Raw genomic sequence first — 16112 nt, 5'->3', positions numbered from 1 at the left:
TATTAGATATTTTTCAGGTTGACATTTTTCTGGAACTATAATTATTACAGGACCATTCATTGAATATATTATATGGAGCAGTGCTGTCCTGTTTTATGGGGCCTTTCTCATGATATTTAAAATGGTCCTGTGAGGTAGGTACTTTGTTTCATAGGTAGAGAAACTGAGAGTTAGAAAGAAAGAAACTGGACTCAGTGTGCAGAGATTGGAGCTGGACTTTGAACTCTGATGTGTTTAGTTCCAAAGGCAAGCTATGACTCAGTTTCTGAAGAACCTAGTTTAGTGCATGGTCAAAGAATTGGAAACTGGGAGAAACCCTCCTTTGACCATCCTCCCACTTTTTTCAAATCCAGAGAAGCAGAAAGCAGATTGGTGTCTGCCAGGGACTGGGAGGAGAGGAATGGGGAGTAACTGCTAAATGGTTTCAGGGTTTCCTTGGTGGATGACGAAAGTGCTTAGGACCTAGATAGAAGTGATGGTTGGCCAACATGTCAATGCTCTAAGTGCCACTGAATTGTTCATTTTCAAATGGTTAATTTTATGTGAATTGCACCTCAAAGAAGTCCTCCCACCTCCGGGCAGGGGAATTCCCAAACCAGACTTTGGCAATATTTTAGAAACCAGGAGTGACATGTCTGTTCCTGTCTGTCTCAAATGCCCGGCCAGTGATGCACTGACCCTCATTTGGGATTCAGCCTGGGGTGAATCTTGGGTAGCACCTTGCAAGGGCAATGTGTCCCCGGCTGTCCTGAGTTCATCCATCACTGCCCATGTCACACTCTGCTGTAAACTCTGCTAGGTCTGTTTCTCCCCTAGGTGACTATGTCCTGAGGTCAGAAATGGGCCCTCACTCCTTCTTTCCTCTGGCACAGGGCCTGATATTTCCCAGGCTCTTACTTCATTCATGTTGTTTGAATAAACACATGAGTTTTGGAAGGTCAGGCAGCCCTTGTACTGCTATGGGAAGGTCATGGTACCCCCCTCTTCAGGGAAGCTGGTAGTAGATCTCTGGGTTCCCAGTGGTCTTTCTACTGTAAGAGTTATGAGGTTGTGAAGGCTTGTAGGAGAATGCAGGGGTGGGGTAGAGTGAGAGGAGACGGGTGGGTTGGAGCTGAGAGGTGTACCATGCCCTCTCCAGCTACAAATCCTCTATTTAAATAGAAATGAGAAGTTGTTAAGACCTTTGCACATAGGTTGAAAGATGGTTATAGAATGAAGACCTTGATGATCTCTTCTCATTTGGGATGTCTCAAAATAGAACATCTGATATTGACAATGAGTTGGAAACAGGTGAGTGGAAGGGGAGCTAGTCAACTGAGAGCTCCCCATGTGCCCAACAGTGTACCAGAAGGTCCACCCAGTATCCCATTGGAGTGGAGATTAGCACTGGCCCCTTCTTGTATACAGTTGAGGGAAACTTACACTCAGTGACATTGTCACTGCCTGCAGGGCCACACATCTAGTAAGTAGTAGAGCTGTTGCTTTGGTATTTGAAAAGGCAATGACCTTAAAAGTTTGCCCTTGGAAAGGAGACTATGGGCAATAAAGCTTATTTGCAAATTGGATCTGGTGACTCCTGACCATTGGCCAAATCAGGTAGCGTGAGGGCTGATTCCGCAGAGAGCCCAGGTAGCAAGGTCTCTTTCACAAATTCTTGCATCACCCTGACCTTATCCTGGCATGGTGACGGGACCTAGCACTTTGTCCAGCCTATCTTTTTACAGACTCTCTTATCACATCCAGTAGACCTCTGATACTGGCTTTCCTGACCTCAGTCCTCTCATAAATCACTTGGTCAGCAACAGGCTTGGGGAGCTTTGGGGGTGCAGGCTTTTCCTAAGGGAGGGCTGCTGGACTGTGATTTGTGGGAAACCTGATGGTGATCCAGTTGGATTTGTCACTGCCTGTCGCCAGCCTATCGATGAGTGTCTCAACAACTATCCCAGGCTACCTTCATGGACTGTTATTTGATCTAATGAGGGCTTTCCTATTAAATACCACTCAGCTCAACTGGCCAAGGCTCTCTGGTGTTTGTGAATTGAAATGACTCCAGTGGTGTGGTGTCAACACCAGGCCCCAGGCACTGTCTCGTTCAGCCTTCTCGGAGACTTTTTCTTCCTTTTTCTTCCCTTTCAACTAAATCAGAACTATCCCTTCATCATCCCGTCCCCAATGTCCTGCTTGTCCTGCTTTAGTGCCTCTAGCCATATTAGCTGTCACCCACATCTGGGTATCATCTGACCTAATGCAGTGACTGGTATCCATGGCAACAGTAGATGGGGACATCCAGAAAACATTTGAGAAGGATGGTTCGATGACAGTGACCCTGGCTGGACTCATAGCTGGGGGTTTATATGCCATTGGTGTCATCAATAGGGTCATCATCCTTGATTGATCCTGGGAATGAGACTATTGGCAATAAAGTCAGGGGACCTAGACCCTTTAGGGTCTAGAGCTCCATACCTTTACCTTCACCCATTGCAGTCTACACTTGCCTCTCCCTTCTCCAAATTCATTAGCCCATGTCCCACACACTGAATCCTTCTCTAAGTATTCTCAGTGTTTGATAGACTCGTAAATCCTCAAAGGGCAGAAACTGTATCTTCTAAGTGTTTTTCTCTCTGCACATGGCACAGTGCTAGGCACATGTGGATCCAAGATCTTTGTTGGTCTTATTAAAAATAAGTTATAAGTCAATTTAAAGTGCAGAGAATAAACAAATCTCTTGCCATACACATACTTCTCCAGCCCACCGGAAGCTCTCAAAACTGGGGCACATCCCATAGAGCATGTGTTTACTGCCTGGATAGCTGGCTTTATTCCCTACTATGCCCGCTGCATGTGCTTTCCCCATGCTGAGCACACTGCCTGGCACATAGTAGGAGCTCAGATAGTCAAATGCTTGCAGAATGAGTGGACCTTGGCCTCATTTGGGTCAGGCTGCTTAGCATTGTCCTTAGCATTGTCCTTGCCATGGCATGAAACCCCTGGCTGTGGCATTTCAGAGGAGGGCTCAGCCGATTCTGCCCCCCTCTGCATTGATACGATGTGACAGGTGCATTGAATTCTGAGACCTGTTTTCTTTAACAGATCCCCTTCCCTAATTACCTTGCTCTGAACTTGTGCCAGTAGTGAGCGAAAGGGGAAGGTGGCCCAGGCACTGTGTTGGGTACAGTGGAAATCTGAAAGTCTGGCAGCCTCTGCCTGGAAGTTCTCACAGCCTAAGTTGTTCACAGAATCACAGGAAGCCTCCCTGAGACCTGAACCCATTCCTCACAACCTCCTGAGCTCTGGTTCCTGTGCAATTTGGCAGCAAAGCTATCCCCAAAGGATATTCAGTGAAACCCTAACGATTTATTGCAGGGGTGCCTGCTGGAGGGCCAGGGCACCTGTCCCATGCCTAGCCCTCGCCCTCTCCCTGCCAGCTGCCTTACATGTTGGAACTGTTAACGTGTGGCCTAGCAATTGGGCTAGAGAGAGTGACATGGGGGAGCTTCCTATCACTTTCCTGTGTTAATTATTGAAACTCTCACAGAATCTTTCCGTGGTGTGGAGGTGACTACTGGGCCAGCCTCTGGGGTTGAATAGGGATCTCCTTCGGTAATGCTGTCTTCTTGTCCTGCCTGGCATGGCCCGGGGGAGGTGAGAAGGGCCCTTTCTCCTCTGTCTTGGGCCATCCCCCGGTGTGTGTGTTTCAGAGCAGGCTGGGCACCAGGCCCCCAGAGGAGGAGAGCCACCTGTGCCTGGTTCCCTGGCCCTGCTTGGTGGGGAAGGTTACTGTAAGTCACCTGAGCACCGCTGGTAAGTGGCTGGCAAGTTATCTGTAGGCTCATAGGTCAGGAACTTATGCCAGCCTCTTTCCTCAGCAGCCTGAGGCCCTGGGACTGAAATGTGATCTCTGCTCTGGTTTCTTATCTGCTAAAGAAATGAATGAAAAGTGTTTCCACCCCTAGAGCTGCTGTGGGTCCGGCCTGCTCAGTGGCTGAGAGCACTGCGCTCACCAGCGCCGGGGAAAGGCGAGTGTGGCTTTGGTGGTGGGGCAGCTGCAGTTTAGAAACAAAGCAAGGCTGTATTCTCAGGGGTGCTGGCAGGAAATGCCGCCCCACCCCCTGAAAGGTGGTGCAACTTCCTCCGTCAGCTGCTAAAGTCCAGGGCTGGATAATTTGGAGTTGTTCACTTTACGGTTTGTTGAGGATAGCATGCATATTTCAGATCCAGTGATAAGTGATACATACTCTCAAGTGTCCCTTCCCTTAGGAGACCTACTCTAACCTCCTTGATTAACAACAACAAAGCACAACCTTGATGAACCCTCAATCCTCCTTTTCTAGTTTATTTTTTTTAATTCCATTTTTTAAAATATAATCTAGGCATTGTTTAGGCTTGTTGTCAAACTCTCCAATAAAATACAGTCCCGCCAGGGTGGGGTTTTCACTGCTGCTTCCCAGCCCCTGGAATGATGCCCGATACACACTCAAGTACTCAAATATCTTTGGCTGATGATCGCACACTCGAAATTTCTGGAAAAATTCATTCATGATTTTCCCTCTCCCATCTGTCTTTTTCTATGAGGAGTATGCATTTAGCAACACAAAAACATGCACATTGTCTGATCATGGTTTTTGCTGGTTTTCTTTCTACTTTCCATATCAAGGCATACAGATCTTCTTTATTCTTTTTCATATCTGCCAAGAGTTCCACTGTATGGAAATGCTATGATTTATTTGGTTACTCTCCTGTCAAGGAAGGCTCTCCTGGTCTCTGGCATTATAAACATTTTCCTTCCTTCCTTCCTTCCTTCCTTCCTTCCTTCCTTCCTTCCTTCCTTCCTTCCTTCTTTCCTTCCTTCCTTCCCTTCCTTCCTTTCTGTTTTGTTGTTGTTAATCCTAACCCAAGAACATTTTTTCCATTGATTTTTAGAGAGAGTGAAAAGGGAGGAAATTGAGGGGAGTGAGAGAGAGAGAGAAAAAGAACAAACAAAAAAACATCAACACATCAATGGTTGCTTCCAGGTTGGATCAGTTCAAACCTGCAACCCAGATACATGCCCTTGACTAGGAATCAAACCAGAGACCCTTCAGTGTGCAGGTCAATGGATAACCACTGAACCACACTGTCCAGGGCTATAAACACTTTTATAGATTTAATGATGATGAACAGAATAGCTGATACCGGAGATTATGCATCAGGCACTTCTAAGCACTTTACAAGTACATTAACCCCTTTAGTCATGGGGACAGCCTTCTGAGGCAGGAATTATTACCATTTTCCAGATTAGAAACCACAGAGCCGGGATCTACCCCAGGTCACAAAGAAGATGACCAAGCAGGGTTTGAGCCCAAGTCATCTGACTCACATCCTTCACAGGTACCTTTCACAGCCACATGTGATGCACTGGATGGAACTGGTATCTTTCTACAGGAAAAATTACTAGCAGAGTCATTAGGTCAAAGGGCACACATCCTGAATTGTGGTCAAGGGCAAGGGCGCATCTCTAATGAGGCTGCACCAAATTTATTTCCATGATTCACAGCACATTTTGCACTATTTCATCATGACCAACCTAAGGGGTGGGGAAAGGCATTTCATTTAAAAAATTTAATTCTTTATTGTTTAAAGTATTGCATATGTCTCCTTCCCCCCCCCCCCCCATTGACCTCTCCCTGGTCATTTCCACCCCACCCCACCCCCGGCACATGCCCTCACCCCCCTACTGTCTATGTCCATGGGTTATGCTTATATGCATGCATACAAGTCCTTTGGTTGATCTCCCCCCCACCCCCTGCATTCCCTCTGAGGTTGGATGGTCTGTTCGATGCTTCTATGTCTCTCAATCTATTTTAGTTCATCAGTTAATGTTGTTCATTATATTCCACAAATGAGTGAGCTCATGTGATATTTATCTTTCTCTGACTGCCTTATTCCACTCAGCATAATGCTCTCCAGGTCCATCCATTAAATGTACATGTTTTAGGCTATACCTGAAGTTGAATGTTTTTCCCTAGTTTTAAGTAACCTGTAGCTGAGATTTTCTCTCCTTAAGAACCAATGCTCTACCATACCAGGCTTTTATCTGACTGTTTAAGTTTTCTGAAACAGGATTGTTGTCTCAAATCATGTTCTCTTTTATTTCTTAGTAATGAAAAAAATGACATTGGATATAGAAAAGTAAAGTGGTGTAAGAAGAGCCCTTAGTTCAGGGCTCTGAGGAAACTGGGTGAAGGAGCTTGATATAGAATGAATATCTGGTTTTCATTCATTGCATATTAAGAAGAAGGCTATCAGACCTTTCAAGTATGCTCATGAAATGATTGGTTTGTAATGTTCTATTAACCTTTTGCTACTACATTGGAATTTGTCTAGAAATATTGACTATGTATTTAAGGACTGAGCTCGTTGTCTCCTAAATGAGGGTGACAGGAATTTAGGGAAAATAACAATGGAGGCTGAATTGCAACCTTATGCCCAGCCAATGAACCCAAACTTTCATATACAGCCTCTTTAATAACAACAGGCCCCATGGAGTCATTATGAGTTGTGAAAACTTGCAACCTAGTCTCTAGGAGAAAGTAACTCCAAATGGAAGAATGTGTTAACTAATTGGGTGTGAGAACTTGGGGACTCTGGTCTCCCATTTAATGAGCTTTCTCTCGCCACAGGATAAGCCCATACATGCAAGAGGACAGAGAAACCAATCAAATCCAAATGAGAGTGCCACTTGCTAGGAGGCAGACTTTTTAAAAAATCTATAATTATATTTTACATCTCAATATTTCATAGAAAGTAATTAGTTCTTCACGCCTCAAAGCAAAGATAATTTGCGTGAATTCCAGAAACCCAGGATAACAGAATTATTTATTTCTAGGCTGGACATTCTGCCTACTTACCACTATAGGTGACTTTATTTGATAAGATTTATTCTGTAGGTTCTACCAAGTCTGGGGTTGACTGATCCTGAGTGATCCTTGATATGTGTTAGAAATACATTTTTTTTTGCCCTAGCTGGTTTTGCTCAGTGGACAGAGTGTCAGCCTGCAGACTGAAGGGTCCCAGATTTAATTCCAGTCAAGGGCACCTACATTGGTTGGGTTGCAGGCTCCTCCCCCACCCAGGCCCTGGTCAGGGCGCATGCAGGAGGCAACCAATTGATGTGTTTCTCTCACATGGATATTTCTCTCTGTCTTTCCCTCTCTTCCACTCTCTCTCCAAAAAATTCAATGGAAAAAATATCATCAGATAAGGATTAAAACAAAAGAAAAGAGAAAGAAATACATTCTTTTTACCACCCACCATCCCAACCCCACTACCTTGCCAAAATATTGACTTGGGAGTACCCATCTCAAGATTCCCAGAGTGGCCCGCGAACTCCAAAACCCATTAAGCCTTGCGCGGGAGTCGTCCCGCGCTCACCTTTGTCTTCTTTTATTGGCCGGCTCCTCTGTCAATATTTCCGCTTATGTCGAGGTTTGCCGTGCGGAAGCACAATCGGATTCGCCTCCCAAGCTCAGTTAAAGAGTTCATTGATGGCGTTAAAAAAAAACCAAAAGATTCCCAGACTGACATGTGATGATCTAAGTTTAGGGAGTTTGGGGGAAGTTTTACTAAGGAAAAAATGGGTTCACTAAGAGTATTTAGAACAGACAATTCTGAACCAGAAAACTGGTCATTTATTTAGCAACCACTCATTGAAAGTTTACTGTGTTGTGTGCCAAGCACAGTGCAGGCACTGGAGGCACTGAAGTGAGCAGAAGAAGAATCCTTGTTCCAGTTAGAACATCAATTCCGTAGGGTCAATAGATAATAAGGGGCCAGGACTATTTTGGAGAGCGAACGGTGTCACGGAAAAGAGAGAGCAAGGTTCACGGTAGTGACTGGGTAAAAAGGGCAATATTCAATAGGGTGATCAGAGCAAACCTCTGAGGAAGTGGCATTTGAGTTGAGACCAGACCTATAAGCCTATGTAACCATTGCAGATCCGGGGAACAGTGCTCCAGGCCAAGGGAAGAGTAAATACAGAAACTCTACGGTAGAAATGAACTTATGGTTGATCAAAATTTGAATGTTAGGGTGGAAGGGGCCATTTAGGGATTTTATTCAAAGAAAATTAGACGTAATGAAGAAATACTGTTGTAAATCCACAAAGAAGAAAAACCCAAAGCTGAATATGGGGTGATCATAACCTAGACACCAAGGCTGGCCCTGGGAGCTTGCTCAGGGGTCTTTCAGCTAGCTCGGGAATTAAATATGATAGGTGCCAGAAGATGAGTGACATGGCTATGGCCATCCATACTACCGGACAACGGAAGGCTCTGGAGTGAATCAAGGGGAATGGCTGGCGGCAAATTGGCATCCAGGGATGTGGGTCCGAGGCATGTCACTGTGACCACATCAGAGTGGAGGAAGCTTTCCACTTGGGACCTTCCTAACACGCACTGTGGCTTGCTTCACCACCTTCAGATAACTTGGAACAGGAACTCCAAGATAGAGCAAAACAGAACTCTCTTTCCTCTTTTCTTTACCACTATTGCACTGCTCCCTACCCACACTTTCCCAACTAGGAGTGACCAAAAGGGAAGAGGAAATGCTATCTCACCAATTGCTTGCAGGGCATTCTGTGAAGTGACCAAAACAGAATTGTAATTTGAGTGACACAGGACACACAACACAAGCAATGGTGGCTTTTCCCCTCATTCATTTGAGCACATATATGTTAACAATTTCTAAAGGTTGGAATGGTTACCTGAGCTTCCCAGTCAGGATGGCGTAACCCAACCTGAAGGTCTTACCTTCTCTCAGGCCCTCTGTTTCTCCCAATTATAGTGAGAGTTACATGACGGGCACAAATCCTCCCTAGCGGTGGGTAGCATTACAAGGTTAAAAACATGTGTTCAGTGCATTAAAAAGAAGTCTATCAAGATAGTGAAAAGACCACAGAATGGGGGAAAATATTAGTAAATCATAAAGGTCTCTTACAACGCAAAACCAGAAAGACAACCAATTTTAAAATATCAGCAAAGGACTGGAATAGACATTTCTTTACAAAAGAAATGCAAATGGCCAATAAGCAAATGAAAAGATGGGCTAATTTAGCAACCATACGAAGGGATGAAGAACTGATACATAACATGGTTAAATATTTTTTTTTATTATTGACACTATTACAGATGTCCTCCTTTGCCCACCTCTACCCAACCCCTATACCCTAGGCTTTGACCACATAACTGTCGGTGTCCACAGGCTATGCATATATGCATATATGTTCTTTGGTTAATCTCTTCCAATTCCCCTACCTTCCTCCTCTCTGAAGTCTGTCAGTGTGTAACATGGATAAATCTTGAAAATATTATCCTGAGTAAAAGAAATAACACACAAAGAGTCACATATTATATAATGCCATTTCTATGAAATATTCAGAATTAGCCAATCAATAAAAGCAGAAAGTAAATTTGAGGTTCCTGAGCTCTGGGAGGAGAAGAGAATGGGGAGTGAATGCTTAATGTGTTACAGGATGTCATTTCTGGAGTGATAACAATATTTTGGGGTTTATTAGAGGTGATGGTTGTACACCTCTAATGGGGTGATGGTAGTTATGAATGAACTAAATGTCCCTAAATTGTACATTTAAAAATTATTAATCCTGTGTTACTCAAATTCTACCTCAACTTTTAAAAATGTGGGGAGGCAGGGAGAGACCGGCTGAAAGTCTGAACCGATCCTATTTGAATTGGATACCAGGTCAGTAATAGGAAAGCACACTATTACAGGTGCTACACAGAGACATCCTTCAATGGCTCCCGACATCCAGTGCAGGCAAGGTGCTGCTGTTCTCCTGAAGCCGGTCTTGGCATTCATAACACCTCCCCTGTTTGTGAGGAAGTGGTCAGTCTCATTCCATTCATGGGCAGTATGACTGGAATGTCTAACAGAATTGCTCATTGGTGGACTACAGTCCAGGTTAAAGCAAATGTGTTTTTGTTAATCCTAAACCAGACACTTACCATTTGAGCCAAGAGTTAAAATGGAGGTTTCATAAAAATCCAGTGTTACAGGTTTACTAGGGAGAAAAAGAAAATCTGACCATCTGGTGACCTCAAGCTGATATTACTACATGATAACCATCAGTCAAGGTTGACAGCAGATACTGCCTCTCTCTCTCTCTCTCTCTCTCTCTCTCTCCCTCTCCCTCTCTCCCTCTCTCCCTCTCTCCCTCTCTCCCTCTCTCCCTCTCTCCCTCTCTCCCTCTCTCCCTCTCTCCCTCTCTCCCTCTCCCCTTTTCTCTCTTTCTCCCTGTCCCCCTTCTCTCCCCCCTCCCTTTATGCTACCTGCCAGGCTATTGGCCCTCCCTCCCCCATCCCATACCGCCACAGCTGAACATAAATTTCACCTTTAGACCCTCTTTTAAAGCCGTTGTTTGCCAAGTCTCCCACTGAATCTGCCATCTGTAGGAAGAGGGCAAAGTCCTCAGTGCAACAATGTGTTCTCATAGCTGAGAAGGGGGCGTGCAGGTAAGAACCTCTTAATTGGACGGGCATTGGGGCAGAGAGAAGGATCCTGGAGCATAAGACACTACGGGACTGGTGGCAATGTCCCAGGCTGAGGGGAGGGGCTGACGGTGGGCAGGATGGGCGAAGGCAGAGCAGGCTTCTCCTCCCTTTGGCACTGCTTTCTGCTCTGTCAATTTCATAACCCGCCCGTCTGCGCCCGTCTCAGTTGGGGTGGCCGGCCTTAGAACTGTGTTCTGTATGGCTGGCTCTTGAACAGGTGCTACCTCCTGGAGAGCCACCCAGCACACAAGTCCAGGTAAGGCTGGATTCAAGAAATCCCTGCTCTCAGAATCCTGGCAGGTAGTCACAATAGCACCTATTGTTACATAAGGTAGCACCTGTGGGGCCTTGCTTTTGTTCTTGCTTTGTTGTCTTTTCCTCCCCCTACACACAATGTGGAAGAACCCAAGGAGTTGGAGACTGTCATCCCAGTCTCTGGAAGTTCATTTTTCCTCCATAAAATGGAGAGGGACTACTCCAAACTCAGGTGATAACCAATCAGGGGGCAGATAAATGATGAGTGACTCAGGGTTTCTTGGGACTGTTCTCACTCCCACACCAAATTCCTAAGTTTTACAGCCTTAGCACAGAGTGAGTGTGTTCCTTGATAGAAAACGTTTTGGATGACAGCAAATGGCAGCTGCCCCATGGTTCAAAGGGCAATGATTATCTTGATCTGATAAAACGTTTTATTGGACTTGCCTTGCTCTTGTGATTTGAAAAGTGAATGTTTGGCCTCATCTGTGAGATACTGTTTCATAGGGCATTGAAGTAAACTTTGAGGAATGCAAATTCTGAACGTCCTTTGCTGTCACCTGTAAGCTGCCAGACAAATCAGTCAGCTTGAACTTGAGAGTTCTAACCGTGAGTTGTGGTTTTATAGATTTTAATGGGGAAGCAGCAATGAAAATGGTAAATGAACTTGGATAAGTCACTTTACCCCTGGGAACTTCTATATTGTTGTCTGTAAAAATGCTACTTTAGGACATTGGTCAGATTAAATTAGGTAATTCATGCAAACAACTTATCCTGTTATTGGTCCAAAATCTGTGGGTCCAACACTTCGAACCATCAAAATTCAAAACATCAGAGTTCAGGGTGAGGAAAGTTTGATTGATAAGAAGGTGCCAACTGAGAAGATGGGAGACCTGGTGGTTCCTCAAATCCATCTTAAGAAAGTGCAGAGTTCAGGCTTCTTTTATGTCAAGGAAGGGGAAATGAGAGGGGCTGTTTTCCTAAATGTCAAGCTCCAAGCAGAATTCCTCTGATGATTACCATATCTATATGCAAGACAAAGCAGGAGCTTTTAGTGGGAAGGCCAGGGAACAAGAAAGGCTTGAACTAGGTGGAGTCCAGTGCCTTTCATTCCGTTACAAGCCCAGGGCTTGGCATCAAGTCAGTGCTCCTGTGTTTGCTGCATTACTATTCTCATCAGTGTGAAAGGTCTGAGGCAGGAGTTGGTTCCTAGGACCTGCCCAGACTTTAGTCCCGTCTATTAGCGTAGTTCCAAGCTGTTCCTCTTGGCTGGGAGCGATAATAAAAGATGTGTTGGAAGAAGGCTTTGCTGCTCTTGGTTTCTTGAGATCTCTTCCTGGCCCAAATCTCCCGGGCTCACCTGCCACCATGTGCCAGGCCCATTTTCCAGCACCCTTTCTGCCTACCTGATTATGCGGCCTCCAATAAAAAAAATGTGTCCCCCAGAATCCTCAGAGGACAGTACATTGGACCTAGTAAGCCCCTCCTGATGCTTTAAAAAGACAGAAAGCAATGAGCAAGGCATATCGGGCCAGCAGGAAATGTCCTTCATGTGGAGCTCTTGATTTCTGAAATCTGTGGTTTCACCTCTACAGAGGTTTCCTCTGCCATTTGGTTCATACTAGAGACATCCAGCCGGAAGGGTCCTTCTTGACCCTCGCCTGCCTGGGCAAAGGGAAGCTCTCTGAAGCACTATCCTCTGACTGCCAGCTTATGTTGGGTCCAGAAGGCTGCTTCTAGGCTTTGTGGGCCAGAAATAAAGGGAGAGTCATTCCTCAAAATTGTCTGGGAATGATTAACTTGTTTCCTTTGATCCTTTCCACCTTGTGGGAGGACAGTCAAGTAGCAGCTGGGTACAGTAGAACACATTCTATTATCTTCAACATTGCTAAGGGAAACAGTGCAAAGCGAAAAATAAATTCTGCTACTAGAGAGGTCCAACCCTGGCTTTTTGGAGGAGTAGAAGCCGTGTGTGTGCATGTGTGTGTGTGTGTGTGTGTCCTTCTATAAACCTAGAAGGACTGAGTAAAAAGATACAGCCATTTCCTCTAACTTTTTGTTTCCTTCTCTCTTTTTTTTTTAGGCCTGCATTTCCTGCTGTTATTCGCAAAGATGCTTTTTATCTTTAACTTCTTGTTTTCCCCACTTCCAACCCCGGCACTGATCTGCCTCCTGACTTTTGGAGTCGCCATCTTCCTATGGCTCGTCAACAGACCTCGCCCAGTTCTGCCTGCAGTTGATCTGAACCACCAGTCCCTGGGAATCGAGGTAACTAACTTACCTATCACCTTTCAGTGTGTCAACATTGGTCAAACCCAAACTGTGTGTAACTCAAGACATTGGTATAACTCATGAAGTGGGTAGGGTGTCACATGGGAAAGTAATCCTTTTAGGTTAGTAGTCAACATTTAAACTTCTACTAATGACACATTTTCCTTCATAATAAAAAGGAAAACTCAGCTAGGTCTTAAGACACCAGTAATCCAGATCGAGGTTGTCAAACTACAACCCACAAGGAAAATCCACCCTTTTTCAAATGGGCCTAGCAAGATAAGAATGGTTTTTACATTTTTAAAGGGATATGTAAAAACTAAAACAAGGAATAGATCATGTGTTCCACAAAGCCTATTTACTATCTATCCTTTTACTGTAAAAGTTTGCCAACGTATGATCTAGAGCAGTGATTTTGAACTGGTGTGGTGCAAGAATTTTTTTTATACACCATACCTGATTGCTTAGTCAGTGCCACTGACCTCTTTTCCCTTAGATAGTCAAATATAAAAAGAAATGACAACAGCCAACACAACAATAGCCATCCAGTGTGAATGAGTCAATATTATACCTATATTTTTTGTCAAATCAGCCAAAAATATATTTTTTAGTAATTAGTTTATGTGTGCCATGAGATGAAAAGATTTAAAATGGCTGATCTAGATGACAGAGTCAGGACTTTGGGGCTAGGAGAATATTTTCATTGAGATACCCAATGTCTGAAAATGGAATGTGAGTTATTTAGTTAAATTCCAGCTTTGAGTTAATATTCATTCTTAAAACAGGCAGAAATTGAACCTTTCCCTTCAATTCCCCCAACTTTCACCAAATCATACAGCTTCTTATATCACTGAGCAAAGGGAAAGCTCTAAGAATGTTCTCTTCGTCATTTTTCGTCTTCAACCCTTTTCAGAGAAAGAAAGCATTCCCATTCCTTTGTAAAGCTAACCCCCTTCTGATATTTTATTGAACTTCTTTCCTCTATGTGAGACTCTTATTCAGAGTTAACTGCACTGCCCACCACGTTCCCTTTTATTCTGGTGCATTTGTATGATTGTCCTCTCCCACTGATCCTGCTGCTTCAGGCTACCATCTCTTTCCACTCCTTCCTTTTTCCACCAGAGTTCTTTAAGAGTAGTCTGTTGATTTCCTCATTTAAGCTCCAACCCACTGATGTCAGACCTTTACTACTACCATCTCCCCAAACTTCTCTGGGTCACTCATAATCTAACTTCCAAATTCAATGGTTTCTCCTTCGACCTTCCTCTCAATTGATTTGGGACTTCTTTTTACAACTTCTCTTTTTGCCTTTCATAACCTTCAATGAAATTTCTTTCTAATTCCAAGACAGCCTTTCTTTGCCTCTGAGGTTTTTTCCTCTTCTCAGCCTAGAGTTTCAGCATCACCATCTCTTCATTCCTCTGAAGCAGGGGTCGGCACGCATGTTCTGTGAAGGCCAGACAGTTCAGGCTTTGCAGGCCATATGGGCTCTGTTGCAACTATTCAACTCTGTTGTTGTTGTGTGAAAGCATCAGACAATATGCAATTGAATGAACATGGCTCTGTTCCAATAAAACTTTATTTGTAAAAGCAGGTTCAGGCCAGATGTGAGTTCAGATCAGAGTCTGCCATTCCCTGCTTTAATTCCTCACATCTGAGAAAATCCTCCCTCTCCTATGACTTGGAACTATACCTAAAAGGCTATGACATCCAAATCTGACTTTCAAGTTCTGACCTTTCCCCTGAGTTCCAGTCCACCTCAGTGACACTCAAGTACCTCAAGGTCAATGAGTCTCTTTATTGCATATCATCTCCCTAAACATACACACACACACACACACACACACACACACACACCCCATAACCTTTCCTGTTTCCCTTCCTGCTCCATTGTAGTTAAATGCATCTCTTCTTATCCAGTTGCCTAAAGTTGAATCCAAATCACTTTTCATTGTTCCTTCTTCCTCAGCCCATCTCTGAAAACCGATGGCAAGACCTTATCTTCCTCTACTAGCCAAAACCTTTTTTTTAACCTCTTGACTTAATGCGACATCTCGTGGAAATCTTCTCCAATGCTCTAGACAATTCAGAGATCATGTGTTAGCCTGCACTTGAATGGCCCCTTTTTTGTGCTTATGTAATTGATGCCTGCTTCTCTCTAGACTAACTTTCATGAGGGTTGGACCATGCCTGTAACTCCAGTGCAGCTCCAAGATCCACATGACGCCCTGGAGTTCCAGCTGACATTTCTAAACACATCCCTAGCCACTCCCTCTTTCTCAAATACCCTGTTCTCTGGCTGCCCACCAGGCTCTGCAGTGTGTTTTCTTGCCCTTGTGCTTTGGTTCAGGCTGCTCCTTCACTCTGAATCATCCTTCTCTCCCCTCTACCAATCCACATCTTCTTGTTCAATGCTTGTTTATCTTTAAAGTTTCCATTGAAATATCACTTCTTCTCTCTAGCTTTTTTACTTAATACAGAATGGGTGTCTTCATTAGTTTCCCAAATATATTTTATTTCAGCATGTACATCACAGTATTATATTTGTGTGTGTTTTCCCTTCTTACCCCACACTCCAAAAGCTTTCACTTATGAGGTGCTCATGGTCAGCAATTTTGTCTTAACTTATGTTGCATCTATAGTGTCTAGAACACAGTATGAATTTCATAGATGTCTAAACTTGGTATGAATTTTTAAAGGATAAAACATAATATTATATAGATCATTTCAAAGAGAGGTTGTAGGATCAAAACCAGGGACTCTTAATGCTGTGACCTAAGATAGAAGTTCTCTGTAACAGACACTCAATAGTGCTATGTTTTCCTGGGGAGATATAAGGTAAAACAAAGCAAAAACCAACCAAGAAAACCTACATTATCATTTCTCATGTGTGTTGTGTGTGTGTGTGTGTGTGTGTGTGTGTGTGTGTGTGTGTTCTAGAAGGGTGGTGGGAGATGGCTCAAAAAATAACTGTGATAGTCTCTGGGTTTCTATGATGTGGAGACTTCAGTTTTGAGATTAAAGACTTGATTGATTGAATAG

The 16112-nt window shown here is 44.0% G+C and overlaps 1 protein-coding gene and 1 pseudogene across 3 annotated transcripts in view; both read left to right on the top strand.

Moving 5' to 3' along the window:
* The window catches only part of ACSL5 (acyl-CoA synthetase long chain family member 5), a 40484-nt gene that overhangs the window by 4444 nt on the left and 19928 nt on the right, over window positions 1-16112 (top strand). For 2 of the 3 annotated variants that reach the window (XM_036335996.1, XM_036335995.1), the window contains exon 2: window positions 12883-13067. In XM_036335996.1, the coding sequence (XP_036191889.1) occupies window positions 12912-13067 (156 nt within the window). In that variant the 5' untranslated portion in view covers window positions 12883-12911. Of the gene's footprint in view, window positions 1-10376; window positions 10506-12882; window positions 13068-16112 lie in introns of those variants that run through there. The other variant, XM_036335997.1, reaches the window with a different exon arrangement.
* Window positions 15790-15909, top strand: LOC118670430 (annotated as a pseudogene).

This window comes from Myotis myotis, unplaced genomic scaffold, assembly GCF_014108235.1.
Source record: "Myotis myotis isolate mMyoMyo1 unplaced genomic scaffold, mMyoMyo1.p scaffold_m19_p_15, whole genome shotgun sequence".
NCBI classification, from domain to species: Eukaryota; Metazoa; Chordata; class Mammalia; order Chiroptera; family Vespertilionidae; genus Myotis; species Myotis myotis.
The sequence above is the reverse complement of the archived record's forward strand: the minus strand, read 5'-3'. Positions and strand labels throughout refer to the sequence as shown.